General features: G+C 34.0%; 1 protein-coding gene across 2 annotated transcripts in view; it reads left to right on the top strand.

Annotated features, from left to right (window-relative positions):
- Positions 1-11,081, top strand: part of LOC127868553 (SEC14-like protein 5) — a 41,584-nt gene extending 30,503 nt beyond the window's left edge. For both annotated transcript variants that reach the window (XM_052410410.1, XM_052410411.1), the window contains exons 10-14: positions 4,299-4,605; positions 6,065-6,205; positions 6,755-6,997; positions 7,357-7,502; positions 7,863-11,081. In XM_052410410.1, coding sequence (XP_052266370.1) covers positions 4,299-4,605; positions 6,065-6,205; positions 6,755-6,997; positions 7,357-7,502; positions 7,863-7,956 — 931 coding nt within the window. In that variant the 3' untranslated portion in view covers positions 7,957-11,081. The remainder of the gene's footprint in view (positions 1-4,298; positions 4,606-6,064; positions 6,206-6,754; positions 6,998-7,356; positions 7,503-7,862) is intronic.
- Positions 11,082-17,075: the final 5,994 nt, after the last annotated feature.

The following is a 17,075-nucleotide window of genomic DNA, read 5'->3' as shown; positions in this document are numbered from 1 at the left end:
TAACAAATATTTTCTCTGTCAGTTTATTATGCCTATTTGTTATCTTTCTCCAAATTTTATAATTATTTCATCATAGTACTTTCAAAAAACAGGCATATACTTTAATTTAGATTGTTGAAAAAAAGCGTGTACTTTTAATGTTGTGGTGTCAATAACACACGCATGTGCTTGACTACAGGATTGTGCTACATGTAGTTTTATGCAGAAACAATTCATTGGCTGAAGAGTGAGTTATTATTTCCCCAGTATTGAGCCCACCAATTTTGTACACACAACATTTGCTTATATCAAACAGAACTAAATGTATATTGAAAAGAGACAAAGAAAATCAAAATGCATGATTGATGCTAAGTGTTCAATTTTCTCACAGTGATCAAAAGCTTTTTTCAGCATGAGTAAATGATGACCAGCCTTGCAAATGTTTGTCCCAATGACATATTTATCTGAAAAGAGGTTTTTAAAGTTTTCTGTAGTCAAGAATGTGTAGATTTGGATTGTATCGTTCATGTTGCAGTTTGCTAACTACATGTATTTATGATATTTTCAAGCCTTGTCTCAGGGTGACCATTATGACAATGTGCTAGTGCTTTCATGATTGATACATATTTTTACTTATCAAACTTTCCATTCAAATATAAAAGTAACAATTTAAATAAAGAGTTAGATAACTTTCATATCATTAATGGAGTAATTTCACATCATTTTTGTGAACTTTTTTTCAATAAAATGTTTATTGTTTATGGCTTCTTTTGAATTACATTCATAATACATTATAAATAGTTATTTTTATAACATTTTTTACATCACATTTGTTTGAGCACAATTCGATGAAAATGGATCCAGGATACAATCATGGTATCAATAAATAGATGAAGCAAACAAGTTATGACTTAATTGATATGTATTACCTTTTGCTATGATTAAGTGAAACTCATTAAAAAGAAATAATCATAAAAATTGATTACTTTAAAGTTCTTAATGTCACTGACATTTCAAACTTTCTATTGTGTACAATTGATTCTTAACTTAAAGAACTAATAAATTTTGTTACTTTAAGCTCACCTGAGCAAGACGTTCAATTAAGTTAATAACATTTTTCAAAACTAAGAAATTATGTGAACTCTTGAGTCCTTTAAATTATACATTGCATAGTAAGAAAAAAACTTTTTTTCCACATAATTAAGTTTGGGTGCTGTCAGAAATGGAATAAGTCTTCTAGTTCTTCCAGTGTGGAGACTAATTATTGGTTTAAATTACAATTTTCCTGTTGGGGTATAGTACTTGTGGTATAAAACTAGTTTATACTCAATCTTATTACAATTGTTAGTTTGTATACGTCAGAAAAACTGCTTCTGTTACTAATACCATTAACGTCTGAGTCATAAAAATAGACTATTTTATTGTTTCATCCTATAGGATTGTCAATGTCAGCTGAAAACAATACAATTTGGTTATTAATGAAACAATTGTCCCTTATCTTTTGAAATATGATTGGTTAATGTCTGTGTAAATACAGAAATAATATGAAAATAAACATCAACTTTCTATACCTTGTGTCATCAGCTATGTATGTGCTTTTTATTGATAAGACACTGGTTATCCTCTCTTTGTTTACAACAGGGTATATGTCATGACATCAGAAGACTTTGTTTTTTTGAGGGACAAAAACATGTACTAGCTTTTAAAAACTTGTACAAGTGTTTGATTGCAATCATTTAAATGTCATTTGGAGGAACATTTGCAAGACAGGTCACATAAATAATTATATTTTAATATAACATACACTGTACCCTAATATGTCTCAAATGAATAATTGTATTATGTTATTAATCTGTTATCATGCTATTTTACTTTGATGACAAACAGCAATTTACTCTTTAAATGGATATCATAAACTGATTACACTGTTTGCCAGTTTAAGTGTAGATATTATAAATTGTATAGATAACCAGTTATTAGTCCCCTACCGGTTTCACCGGTGGGGACTTATGGTTTTTGCTCCGTCTGTCAGTCAGTCTGTCACACTTTTCTGGATCCTGCAATAACTTTTAAAGTTCTTAATATTTTTTCACGAAACTTGAAACATGGATAGATTGCAATATGGACATTATGCACGTCATTTCATTTCGTTCCTACTTCAACAATTCTGGTTGCTATGGCAACAAATAGACTAGAAATACTACTGAAAATGGTGGTTTTCTTGATCCTGCGATAACTTTTAAAGTTCTTATTATTTTTTCATGAAACTTGAAACATGGATAGATGGCAATATGGACATTATGCACGTCATTTCATTTTGTTCCTATGTCAAAAATTTTGGTTGCTATGGCAACAAATATATATAAAAAAATCAGAAAATGGTGGAATTTCTGACAATGGTGGAGGCAGTAGGGGACTTCTATTGCTTGGCAATAGTCTTGTTTATACGTGTGGTACTAATAGAAATAGTATATTACTAAGTGGCGTTTATGTTGATGGCAGCCAATTTAATGCATGTTTGTTTGGATGTCAGATATGGTGGCCTTATGATTTTGAAAGGTAGACTTGGGTGTAAAGTATGATATCCTGATGATTTTGAAAGGTAGACTTCGGATAAAGATATGGTGGCCTGATTAATGTGACAGGTCGACTTGGGTGTAAGATATGATGGTCTGATGATTGTGAAAGGTAGACTTGGATGTCAGATATGATGGCCAAATAATTGTGAAAAGTAGACTTGGGTGTCAGATATGATGGCCTGATGATTGTGACAGGTAAACTTGGGTGTCAGATATGATGACCTGATGATTGTTATAGGTAGACTTGGTTGTTAGATATGATGGCCTGATGATTGTGAAAGGTAAACTTTGGTGTAAAATATGATGGCCCGATGATTGTGAAAGGTAGACTTGGGTGTAAGATATGATGACCTGGTGGTTGTGAAAGGTAGACTTGAGTGTAAGATATGATGGCCTGATGATTGTGAAAGGTAAACTTGAGTGTAAGATATGATGGACTGATGATTGTGAAAGGTAGCCTTGAGTGTAAGATATGATGGTCTGATGATTGTGAAAGGTAGACTTGGGTGTAAGATATGATGGCCTGATGATTGTGAAAGGTAGACTTGGGTGTAAGATATGATGGCCTGATTATCGTTAAAGGTAGACTTGGGTGTAAGATATGATGGCCTGGTGATTGTGAAAGGTAGACTTTGGTGTAAGATATGATGGCCTGATGATTGTGAAAGGTAGACTTGGATGTAAAATATGATGGCGTGATGATTGTGACAGGTCGACTTGGGTGTAAGATATGATGGCCTGATGATTGTGAAAGGTAGCCTTGAGTGTAAGATATGATGGTCTGATGATTGTGAAAGGTAGACTTGGGTGTAAGATATGATGGCCTGATGATTGTGAAAGGTAGACTTGGGTGTAAGATATGATGGCCTGATGATTGTGAAAGGTAGACTTTGGTGTAAGATATGATGGCCTGATGATTGTGAAAGGTAGACTTGGGTGTAAGATATGATGGCCTGATGATTGTGAAAGGTAGACTTTGGTGTAAGATATGATGGCCTGATGATTGTGACAGGTCAACTTGGGTGTAAGATATGATGGCCTGATGATTGTGAAAGGTAGACTTTGGTGTAAGATATGATGGCCTGATGATTGTGAAAGGTAGACTTGGATGTAAAATATGATGGCGTGATGATTGTGACAGGTCGACTTGGGTGTAAGATATGATGGCCTGATGATTGTGAAAGGTAGCCTTGAGTGTAAGATATGATGGTCTGATGATTGTGAAAGGTAGACTTGGGTGTAAGATATGATGGCCTGATGATTGTGACAGGTCAACTTGGGTGTAAGATATGATGGCCTGGTGATTGTGAAAGGTAGACTGCAGATAACAGAACTAGTGTGATGGGTGTTCATTTAGTTAGTTGAAATGGTGCTGTGGTGTATTGTTTTGGCAAAAACAACATAAAAACATGACCATCCTTAAATGTATGCGTATCATAATTGTCTATCTAGACGTGTATTATATTTGGATAACACAACCATATTCATAAACCTATAGTTACTTCTGCAAACGCTTTGATGTAGGTTCTTTTTGACAGATTTGTACTACAGATAGGTTATACTTAAATCCAGAAGAAGTTCATATTCTATGGTACTTTTAAAATTGAAGTCCCTTAGTTGCAAAAGAATTTAAGTTCTCATGTTTACAATAAAGTTATCTGTTTATGATAATCACTAAATACATTTAATAAATCATATTCTTCCATGGTCTACAGAATTCTACCTGTATTATTGTTCCAGTGCATGCACCTGCATTGTTGATCTGGAAGGACTCAGCATGCGACACTTATGGCGGCCGGGTATTCGTGCCCTACTGCGTATCATAGAGATAGTGGAGGCCAACTACCCAGAGACCATGGGGCGCCTGCTAATTGTGCGGGCCCCACGTGTGTTCCCGGTCCTGTGGACGCTGGTCAGTCCATTCATTGATGAGAACACAAGCAAGAAGTTCATGATCTATGGAGGAAATGACTACCAGGGCCCTGGTGGCCTTGTGGACTTCATTGATAAGAAATATATACCAGACTTCCTGGGCGGCGAATGCTATGTAAGTAAATAAGGGCATTTGTAGTCAATTTTTCTTTATTGTTTTTGTCCCCTACTGGTTTCACCGGAGGGGACTTATGGTTTGCGCTCTGTCTGTCTGTCTGTCTGTCTGTCTGTCTGTCTGTCTGTCAGTCACACTTTTCTGGATCCTGCGATAACTTTTAAAGTTCTTAATATTTTTTCATGAAACTAGAAAAATGGATAGATGTCAATATGGACATTATGCACGTCATTTCATTTCGTTCCTACGTCAAAAATTCTGGTTGCTATGGCAACAAATAGACTAGAAATACTTCTGAAAATGGTTGTTTTCTGGATCCTGCGATAACTTTAAAAGTTCTTAATATTTTTCATGAAACTTGAAACATGGATAGATGGCAATATGGACATTATGCACGTCATTTCATTTTGTTCCTACGTCAAAAATTCTGGTTGCTATGGCAACGAATAAAAAAAAATCTGACAATGGGGGAATTTTTGACAATGGCTGAGCCGGTAGGGGACTATATTGCTTGGCAATAGTCTTGTTCAATTATGATTTGTAACATTACTGTCAATTTATCTGTAGATGACATTTATTCTGGAGTACAACAGCTGACAAAAACAGGACACCACTTTTTACTTTGTGGTTATGTATATATTTGCAACTGATTACTTAAAAAATAAACCAATCCAATATAAGTTGGCTTTAAATACCGGTAGCAAAATATTTGACAATGTCTATCAATTATATGCAATTATAAATCTTTTTTTATTTGGCTGATGCTAGAGTTTTAATTTTATCAGCAAATTGGTATTTAAAAAAAACTTCAATTGCATGCAAACATGACAACAAACCAGTTTTTGTTTACTTATTGCTATCTTTTGTATGTCCTTATGTGTGTTTTGTTGGGTCTTTTTGTTTCCTTTTTGTGTCTGATTTCCAATTAATGATTGTTGCATTCACCCAGAGCAAGACTTGTTTATCAAAATAAAATTAAAATATTAAGCTATGTTGAATATTTGAAGGAAAGTCAATGGTTTCATTTAAATATTATCAAGCAAGTTGACTTGTTACTGTTATGCACAGTATGATCATTGCTTTATATACCGGTAGTCTCAGACAGCTATGTAGGCTAATTACGTGACCAGACAAGCTCCTGTCATTATATCAAAGTGTGTACTGATATCAACATAGGCTTGCTGATCAGCAGAGTATTTGAATATGTTACTTGCAAAACAAGTTTCCATGTCAAGCGAGTGACTGTTTTTTTGACACCCTTGCCATTGATTCAAGCTTTTTTAAATGCATAAGGTAGTTATATACTAAGATTGTTTTTTAAAGAATGTGTAAAAATTTATTATAAAAGTATGCTATAGTTTAATAGGAATTATTAATGCTAAATTCAAATAAAATAGTATTGTATTTAAATGTTGAGGTAGGCACATATGTGACTAAACCTTCCCTCCCCCACTCGCAGTGTGATGTACCAGAGGGTGCCATGGTGCCCAAGTCCCTGTACAAGGAGGAGTTCACAGACTGGTCCCCTGACGAGCCCCCTCTCACCGTCAGCAACAGCCCTTACACCACCACCTTCGTTATCAAGGATTACCCCAATGAGGTGAGGTAGAAATCATGAAAACTCTTTCTGCTTTTATGTTATTTTATGTTTAAAGAAAGTCTCTTCTTAGAAAAATGAAGTTTATTCGGAAAGTGTCATCCCTTGTGTAGCTTGTGCAGACTGCAAACTTTAATCTGGAAAGACAGTTGATGCACATCATTCAACCAATTTTTTCCAGAGCAACCTCATTTGTTAGAAAAAGGTTTCATTTGAGTGTTTTTCGTATTGCGGAGAAGGTCAACTAAATGTTACTAAGAGTATTAAGCTTATTGTCCCCTACTAGTCTTGTTAATACATATATCTTGATATTCAAGGATAAGGCAATAATCATTACATATATCTTGATATTAAAAGATTGGGCAAAAATATTGTATATAATGCATGATGTTACTATTAAAAATAAAAATTGTTGACTAATTGTTGTTTGACTATTTGATTCCTATTTGTTCTATAAGATAACTCATTCCTTAACGCATAAACAATTCATAGATGTATTCATATATAATTAAAGCTTTTCACTTATATACTCCACATCATCTCCATTTTCAGGTCCTTATGAATGTACCACAGCGTGGCTGTGTAATAACCTGGGATTTTGACATCCTGAAAGGGGACGTAACATTCACAGTGTTCCGCTGCAAGAGCGTACTCAACAAGGAGACTTATGAGCACCCTCACCATGTGGGGGGCCAGGTTGTGAGCACCCAGTACATAGACAAAAGCATGCAGGTGGGACCAGACCTCAGTATAGTGGAACCTCCACATATATGTAGGGACGGCGACAGTGTGCAAGTATGCAGATCTCTCAACAAGGATACTCTGCCATTTGTCCAATTGTACCAGGGCTACATATATGTACATTTGGGTCAAGATTTGTTCATTCACACATTTTGATTAAATATGCCTTATTTGGTAAGGATTCTACCATACTAAATTGGATTCTTAAAATGTCCTGATGTCATTGTTCTAAATTATCAGACACAATCCTTCACTTATACCTTCTTTTAGTTCTACAGCCATCCATAAACAAAATGTATTTGGCTGGGAATATCAATTCAACAAATTTGCTTGTTGTTGTTTGTTACTACAGCTTCGCATGGTCATTTATAGTACAATGATGTCACATGATCACCCATCTTGTCTGTCACCAGGGGTCCCATGTTGCCAGCACCCCAGGTAGCTACATTCTGCAGTGGAAGCACTTTGATTCTTCGAAGGCATCCTTTGAGTTCTCTCTCTCCACCCACAAGTCAAAGGTCATGTACTACACGGAGCTGCTGCCCTCAGAAGTGTTTAGGTACAACCATCATATGTTTTAGTCAAAGGCATTCATGGTTAATGTTATGTTGTCAGTCTTATGTTATCAGTTTTTTGCAGATGCTTTAATCTCTATTAACAGAAGCCCAATTAAAGGCGCGGATGAAAATTCAGACATCAGACATCTTCTCCTAGTAAATGTTCTATTTTAACCATGCAAAGTTGACTTTACATCTCAATATTTTCTTAATCTTCTCCAAAATGTATATCATGAGGGTATTTTGTGTATTATTTTCTCCCGAACTAAAACTTAAAAGAAAAAAATGTATTCACATCCTCTAGAACACTTGCCTGTCAGGATAAGGATTCTGAAAAGAAATCCATGCATATCTGGTTTCAGGGGCTCCATGTCAAGCCTTCAGTCCAGTACCAGTGGCTTCTCCTCCCTCAGTATTGGAACATCACAGAGCGGCCAGTCTATGCGGAAACACTGATTAGCAGGACACCAGTCTACTAACTGTTCTTGACAGAATCTTACCTCTAGTCCAAAGGTCACAGAATCAAAACCATTTGTGTCATTGTAGCTACTTTATGGCATTAATGAGTACGTTCAAGGAAATTAAGCAATTTAAAATAAACATTGGCTGCTTTGTAGATTGTAATTGCAACATGTTACAGTGTAGTTTGTATGCAAATGAAATAGACAGAACAAATGTATATGCAGTAAGCAATTGTTGTTGTTACTCAAAAAATGAGAATTATATATAAACAAATTATGCTTTTCATTTATACCTAAGAAGAATGGCAAATAAAATATGGGTCGCTAAACACTTAACTATTTCAAGTTATGCTTACTACAATAAGTTAAATACTCCATACTTTTTTTTACATGCGATACTACATTAACTAAACATCACACCACTAAATTTTCTTCAAGTTAGTTAATTTTGTGCACTATCTGTTTTGAGAAATGCATTTAATAAAAGTGGTATTAACCAGTTTGATCCAGTAACTAATACGATCTCACAAAAAAACAACTGATATGTTTACTTTTGTGTGCCATTGTTTATTATTAAACAGAAACAAATGCATAAAAAATAACATTTTCTATTAACTGGTGTTTGAAATTAAAATAATAACTGATCAGATACTGACATTTTTATTTCAACTCTTAATTTATATAATTGACGAAGAAATGGTATTTTTGTGAGATTTTGTTGTAACATGAACTCTATTTCTATTACTACAGTCGAGCTTTATTCAAACTTGTGGATTCTTTTTAGTATACATTGATAATCATCGGATAAAAGTTGTAATCAAGATATCTGAGAAACATTGAGTGTTGTTGTGCCATGTATACCTCATTCATTGTCACACTAATGCTAACACCCCATCCACAACCATCACACTTCAACACCCCAACCCATTTGATGAAGTTTTATGTCTCGTCCTAGCAACCTTTTACAAAGTTACTCATTATAGGGTATAGGGTACTCATGTTTAAATAGCTCTGTCAGAAATGAATGCTTATTGGTGTACATGCATATATACTTATTATAATCCATGTTATTTACAGCATCTAAAGAACTAAAGAGTTTCTTTTATGTGATTTATGCATTCTCAAATATCTTGTTTTGTTTATCATTGCAATCCAAAAATGTAACGATAATATAAACTGTGGTTAATATCAGCTTGAACTTTAAAATAAATGGCAGTAAAGACAAAAACTATGTTGAGATACTATTTTAGGTATTTAATTTCCAGCCAGTTTTTTGTGGAACTTAGATACACAATTATATTTATGCATTAAACAGCATCTTATGTTCTTTGTGAAGTTGTTATTTTATACTTATATGCCTACAGAATGTTACAAAAAGTTTATGTATCTTATGATAATTCAAGAGCTTTATTGAAAGAAGGGTATTTGAAGTGTGCTTGTTCATGATACACGTATTTTTTTTTGTCCATGATAAAGATACAGGGAATCTTTGTGTTGCTTTGTGTTAAAGTGTGTGCAAAGTTTGTGCTAAATTGTTATATTATCAAAGATAAAACTTTCTTTAGAAAAATCGAATAGACATTTGAAAGATAAAACTCTTCTGAAATGTTAAGTTTATTGTAAACACATTTGTATTGTTGATTGATCTTGTTGATCATTGACCTAAGCTGTAAACATTTAAGTTTCCTGATAGTTTATCTTTGGAAAGAACATACAATAACATTTTGTGAATGATTTTAAATTTTATTTTTTATATATGATTTTAAAAGTTCTGAAAGATTGAACATATTGTAAATAGGTGAAACATTGAGAGTCTTGTGAGGTATATGTAGTCGTCATTTGTGATACCCTCCACTAGGATTCTTGTTAAATAGTGTGATCATTGAAGCAGAACATTAATATCAAATATTAAGAGGATGAATGATCTTGAGAAAGATAAGTAATTTTCCTACTGCACATCAGAGATGCAGTGCTGATTTCACTGCTTCAGACATACAATGAGCCAGTATTTTTTACATGTATAGTTTAGCATGTTTTTTTTTAAATTCATATGTTGTAAATGCGAAAAGCAATTTTCCTTTTGCATGTTTTCACTCCTTTGGCCATTTAGCGGATTATAAACAGAACTTCTTGTATTTTAACAAATTACTTGACACATTTCTTTTGTATACAATGTTCTACTCTTAGGTATATATACCAACTGCATATATGTTTGTGTTATTTTACTGTGGCGCTGTTCTGATATTAATTCATGCCATAAGTGTTGCAAGCTGCACATTCATATGTACCACTATTTTTACACTGAAAATGCTTTAACATGAAGCATGACCATTAATTTATCAAATTTATGCCTAAATAAAAAAAATATGCTAAGTCTGCCACATTGCTCTGTGTAATGTTTACTCGGTAAAAGTTGCATCAAACTGATATTTGCATTAAATGTGTTTTTTTCTGCTACACTATGGTTTAATTACCTGATTCCATGCAAGTAGCTATTGATATTTTAATGTTTTGACAGACAAATCATAAGTTCATGTGATATTGCTTTGCTAACGGAAATTGGCATTAAATGTTGATATGTAATTCCATACAAAAAGTAGCCCAGAATCCATGGATGTCGATTTATTTTGCTAATAACATTCATATACTCTTTAAATGTTAATTTTCTTTTTAAGGCATGCTTTGCTTACATCATTTAAAATAAACCTAGCTAAATGCAACCATGTAAAAAATGTTTGTGTAAAGTGAACATTCAACCAACCAGGTAATCTACAAAAAAATTTAGTAATTGATCTAGTAAATTTGTTACGGAAAATAATCTTGTTCAAAATTATATATTGTTTTAGCCATAACATCTGGAATACATTATTGCTTAATTTTTGTGCAATGACACACCTATTTATTGTAGATGTAAAGGGGGCAATATTTTGCAAACATTAAATTGGTAAACGGTACAAGTAACCATAAGCCGTACTTGGTTTACCATGAATCATTACAGCCTAACAAGTTATGCTGCGATGTTTTTGGATCACATATCGAGCAGTGTGATATAGTTGGATAAGTGTAGGTTTTCCTGCATACTCTTGATAGTTCACTGAATGAGAATTTTCATGTATTGTGATGTTGTATAACCTAGTCGTTTGGAACCAAATAGTTGATGTTTTTAGTTATCATAGTCAGACTGGAATTTGATAGCCCAGCACTCGTCTTCCATACGTTTATTCTATAACTTCAATGTATTTGAATGGTTTTCCTGTTCTTTATTAAGAGCACAAATACATTTATGAGGGCAATATATGATCATCACACATATTTTGATGAATGCAAATAAGTATTGGACTTATTTTGTAAAATGATTTTTTCTTTTTTTGAATTCTGTTGCGTTTGTTGGGATTTTAATGATTGATGTATGAATGCTCCAACTTATGTAATGATTATTTTACTGATGTTATGTGAATGATCCAACTGATGTGTGAATGACCTAAGCCATGTAATGATTATTTTGATGATGTTTTAGTTTTATACATGGAATTTTATCCCATTTTAGACACGTGTACAGGTGTGCTAAAATTATCATATTTTTAAAGATACATTATTTAATTGCTGAGATATTGTTGATCATTTTACCAGTTCTCTGAATTCCTGTCTTACATTAATATCAAAGGCAGTTGAGGATTATATATAGGAGTAAATATTGCTCTCCGAGGATGTCCGCCAAGGCCGCAGTGGGCATTTACATGTATGTACTTAAACCGAAAAATATGCCAATGATATTAATTATATTATAAATTAGTAATATAATTATACCAAACAGACATAGTGCTCATCAACATCTATTAACATATTACCACAATCTTTTTTTTCCAAATACTTGTGATTACCTGTTGATATCTTTTTATGCGTGTCTCATGTGCTTGTCAAGTATAACACACCTTGTCATTTTAACAAGTTATTGTTGAACCAATAAAGGAACCTAACCATTATTGATTCTCTGTTGTAGCTCTCTTCAGATTGTAGTTTAAGGTTTACGTAATTTTAATGTAAGTGATCAAGCTCTATAAAAACATTCTTTACTCTAACCTCTCTATGCAAACTTATTAGCACCGACGGCATCAGCAACTTTAAAGATGTAACCATTTGACAAAGATATTAAAAAGTGAACGCAACATTCATAAAAACTAGAGCTTTGTAAAGACTAGTAACCTTGCACCTCTTGTCACTGGCAATACATCAAGTGCACATAACTCGAGAATAAGTGGATAACTGCATGGGAAATTTGTCTTGCACATCTGTACTTTATGGTGATAACACATTTGAAGTAAATCGCTTTAAAAATATAGCAGAAGTTCAATCAACAAGCAAATTCATAGAATTTTTATCACCCGCAAAATAAATTTTGTTTATGGATGGGTGTAGAACTAAAAGAAAAGGTATAAGTATAGGGTTGTGCGATTTGTCAATTATTTTGTTAAACTCATTTGTACCTGTGATGGGTTTGCAGACAATAAAATGCAGAATCCCTTGACGCAGAGTAAAGGAATGACTAAATAATTAACATGATGGCCCTAAATCGCTCACCTGATTAACCAAATACAATCCCAACCCAGTTTTCATCAAGATAAACATTCTGACCAAATTTCATGAAGATTGGATGAAAACTGTGACCTCTATTGTCTACACAAGGTTTTTCTATGATTTGACCCAGTTTTTGACCCCAGGTGACCCAAATACAATCCCAACCCAGATTTCATCAAGACAAACATTCTGGCCAAATTTCATGAAGATTGGATGAAAACTGTGACCTCTATTGTCTACACAAGGTTTTTCTATTATTTGACCTAGTGACCTAGTTTTTGACCCAAGATGACCCAAATACAATCCCAACCCAGATTTCATCAAGATAAACATTCTGACCAAATTTCATAAAGATTGGATGAAAACTGCGACCTCTATTGTCTATACAAGGTAAGGTTTTTCTATTATTTCACCTAGTGACCTAGTTTTTGACCTAGTGACCTAGTTTTTGACCCCAGATGACCCAAATACAATCCCAACCCAGATTTCATCAAGATAAACATTCTGACATTTTCATAAAGATTGGATGAAAACTGTGACCTCTACTGTCAACACAAATTGTTGACGGTTTTTCTATTATTTGACCTAGTGACCTAGTTTTTGACCTCAGATGACCCAAATACAATCCCAACCCAGATTTCATCAAGATAAACATTCTGACCAAATTTCATAAAGATTGTATGAAAACTGCGACCTCTATTGTCTACACAAGGTTTTTCTATTATTTGACCTAGTTTTCGACCTAGTTTTTGACCCCAGATGACCCAAATACAATCCCAACCCAGATTTCATCAAGATAAACATTCTGACCAAATTTCATAAAGATTGGATGAAAACTGTGGCCTCTACTGTCTACACAAACAAATTGTTGACTGACGCACACACGGACGCACACACAACGGACGCCGGACATCACACGGTTACATAAGCTCACCATGTCACTTCGTGACAGGTGAGCTAATCATTCATTAAATTTGTGACCTTTGACCTCAATGTGTGACCTTGACCTCAGCCCCTAGAATTATGGGTGTAGAATGTGAAGCACCCCCAGATGTTTGAGAACTATGGCAAGTTTAATGGCTCTGGCTCATGTATTAATGGAGATAAAGCTCTAAGCTTATATTAAAAAGCCTTTTTTTCAAGATACAAAGGGCCATGACCTTAGCTCCTAGGATTACGGGTGTTGAATGTGAAGCACCCCCAGATGACTGAAAACAACTATGGAAGTTTCATGGCTCTGGCTCATGTGTTAATGGAGATAAAGCTCTTAAGCTTATATTAAAAAGCATTTTTTCAAGATACAAAGGGCCATAACTCCACTATTAACAGATGGTGTACAATGCCATTTGGCGTGCATCATCCTCTTATCCATATATATACTCCTACCAAGTTTCAATGAAATCCGCTAAAGCACTTCCAAGATATGGCTCCGGACACAAAAGAACTGATTTTTCAAGATACAAATGGCCATTACTCTGTTATTAACAGATGGTGTACAATGCCATTTAGCATGCATCATCCTCTTATCCATATATATATACTCAACCCAAGTTTCAATGAAATCCGCCAAAGCACTTCCAAGATATTGCTCTGGACACAAAAGTGCCGGACGGACGGACAGAAAGATGTACAGACAATTCCAAAACAATATCCCTCCGTCCATGGCGGGGGATAACAAACTTAATACATAATGTATGGAAGATTTAAGGTCACATAACTCTGGAATAAGGAATCCATGCAAATGAAAATTGTATCTTGCACATTTCATGGTGACGACGGTTTCAATAATGAAGTCGTTTGCTCCAAAATCTTACATTTTATGTGGCAGCCATTTTCAACAAGTTGAGGGCACGGCAAAACAATAATTTAACCCTGCACATTGACATTTCATGGTGGTTACATTTTTCAATTAAATTGCTTCAGAAATTTGAAAGTAGTTTGGTTCATACACATTTGCAGATAGTTGGATTGAGTGAACACATGTACTGTACATGTATTCCCTTGAAAACATCATTTGCAAGGGTATCAAAACAAATATATGGTTTGGCGATAAAAATGTTACATCATTCAAATCCATATTAGAGAGAATAGATTTATGCTTACTTTCTTAATAATGGAATTTAAACTTGTGATAATGGGAATTTTTTTACCGTCATTAGAATATATGAAAGGATCCTATCCAATGTCCAACCACTGTAAATTGTCAAAATCTTAAAAGTAGTCCTTTAACCTAAATACTATCCTATGCTAGTTCTTGTAACATTAAAGCTACGGTTCAATATATTCAAATAAGTCTTTAATTAAGATTATGAGATGGTTGTGTCCATATATTGCTGCATATGGCTTTTTATTACAAAAATAACACTGCCATTTAAACAGTATGTATACTGAGCTTACTAGACAGGTCACATTTCATCAACACTCGTTTATTTTCGTGAAGTTTAAATGTTCTCCGTTATAATTTCATCTTTTGTGGGTAAATACGTGTAGTGGTAAAATTGTTATATATGAAAGGCACACGAGGAATTCTATATGCATGCACAATATTGATTATTGGCTTTACGTGTAGTAAGTTTCTCTTTAAAGTATATTTCATAGCCAATAGTTTTAGTCCCACTGAAGGTGTGTTTCGAAAAATATTTGTTTGCATCATTTATATTTCTCTAAACAATTTCATCAATGTAACCTTTTGTTTAAATAAATATCTTCAAGGAGGGAAAGCACATTGTTCAAATATATTTCTTCATTTATGACGGAAATACCGGCAATATACCCATTATGCTTCGGCTTGTAAAATGTAACATTTCAACTTCAAAGCGGATACCATGCAGAACACAAACAGTTGCATTTTATTATTGTTTATTTGTAGAATTAACCATGCAATGCTTTATATTGTACATAGTTTGCATGATTGATACTAAAACAATGCTCGTGATGAATGAATAAGTGGATAGTGTATTGAAAGTTCACATGACTTACTGAAGAAAAAGTTGTGTTCAATTTGAAAGGTCATGGAACACATCCCAATATCATGTACATATTTTCCATTTTTGCAAGGTAAACATTTACTTTTTTAATGGTGATAAACATTTTGGTTTATTTTAAAGGGGCCTTTTCACAGATTTTTGCATGTATTGAAATTTGTCATTAAATGCCTTATATTGATAAATGTGAAAATTGTATCTAAAAAGCTCCAGTCAACAAGAGCTGTCACCATAGGATGACTTATGCCCCCTATAAACGCTTGATAGAAGTTGAGCTTTTTTCGAAACCTAAACGCAGATTTCGAAACCTAAACACGGACCCCAAGTTCAAGGTCAAGGTCACAGGGGTCAAAATTTTTGTGCGTATGGAGAGGCCTTGTCCATATACACATGCATACCAAATATGAAGGTTATTTCTCAAGGGACATAGAAGTAATGAGCATTTTTCAAAACCTAAACGCAGATTTCGAAACCTAAACACGGACCCTAAGTTCAAGGTCAAGGTCACAGGGGTCAAAATTTGTGTGTCTGTGTGGAAAGGCCTTGTCCATGTACACATGCATACCAAATATGAAGGTTATATCTCAAGGGACATAGAAGTTATGAGCATTTTTCGAAACCTAAACACAGATTTCGAAACCTAAACGCGGACCCAAAGTTCAAGGTCAAGGGGTCAAAATTTGTGTGCATATGGAAAGGCCTTGTCCATATACACATGCATACCAAATATGAAGGTTATATCTAAAGGGACATAGAAGTTGTGAGCATTTTTCGAAACCTAAACGCAGATTTTGAAACCTAAACGCGGACCCTAAGTTCTAGGTCACAGGGGTAAAAATTTTTGTGCATATGGAAAGGCCTTGTCCATATACACATGCATACTAAATATGAAGGTTATGTCTCAAGGGACATAGAAGTTATGAGCATTTTTCGAAACCTAAACGCAAAGTGTGACGGAAAGACGGACGGACAGTCCGATCACTATATGCCCCCTTTTCTTCGAAAGGGGGCATAAAAACAAAAATACAATTAAAGAAAAAAAAGTAACTCTTAACTGGACTCGAACCACTGACCCCTGGAGTAAAAGTCTATCTCCTATACCACTAGGCCATTGGCGCTACTCAATGCCTGAGGAATTTTATATTATATATAGGCAATTTTCGTGGTATCACAAAATGTAATGACAACAAAAAAACTCCAAATTATAAAATCATTTCGCGTTGCAACACTTTATAATTTTCAGGTTTTTAAATCGTCAAAAAATGCATATTATGGATATTTTAGAGCATGGTAAATGTTCAGTATTACTGTTTTCTCATAAATATCATAACTAAATCGAAAATTTGCGAATCTGAAACAACTTTTTTTAATTTTGTCAATTTACCCAAACGTGAAAAGGCCCCTTTAAGAGTCCTTTCAGGAAACGGATATTAAGAGAAAAAATATTTTACATGATCTGTATTGTGAATATTTATTTACCCAATACTTTTTAAACCAGTCTTAGTTCCCGCAAATAAATCACTCAGCTACTTCTACAAAAGATAAGAATAAACAA

This window comes from Dreissena polymorpha, chromosome 2, assembly GCF_020536995.1.
Source record: "Dreissena polymorpha isolate Duluth1 chromosome 2, UMN_Dpol_1.0, whole genome shotgun sequence".
NCBI lineage: Eukaryota > Metazoa > Mollusca > Bivalvia > Myida > Dreissenidae > Dreissena > Dreissena polymorpha.
This window is presented reverse-complemented; position numbering and strand designations above follow the sequence as displayed.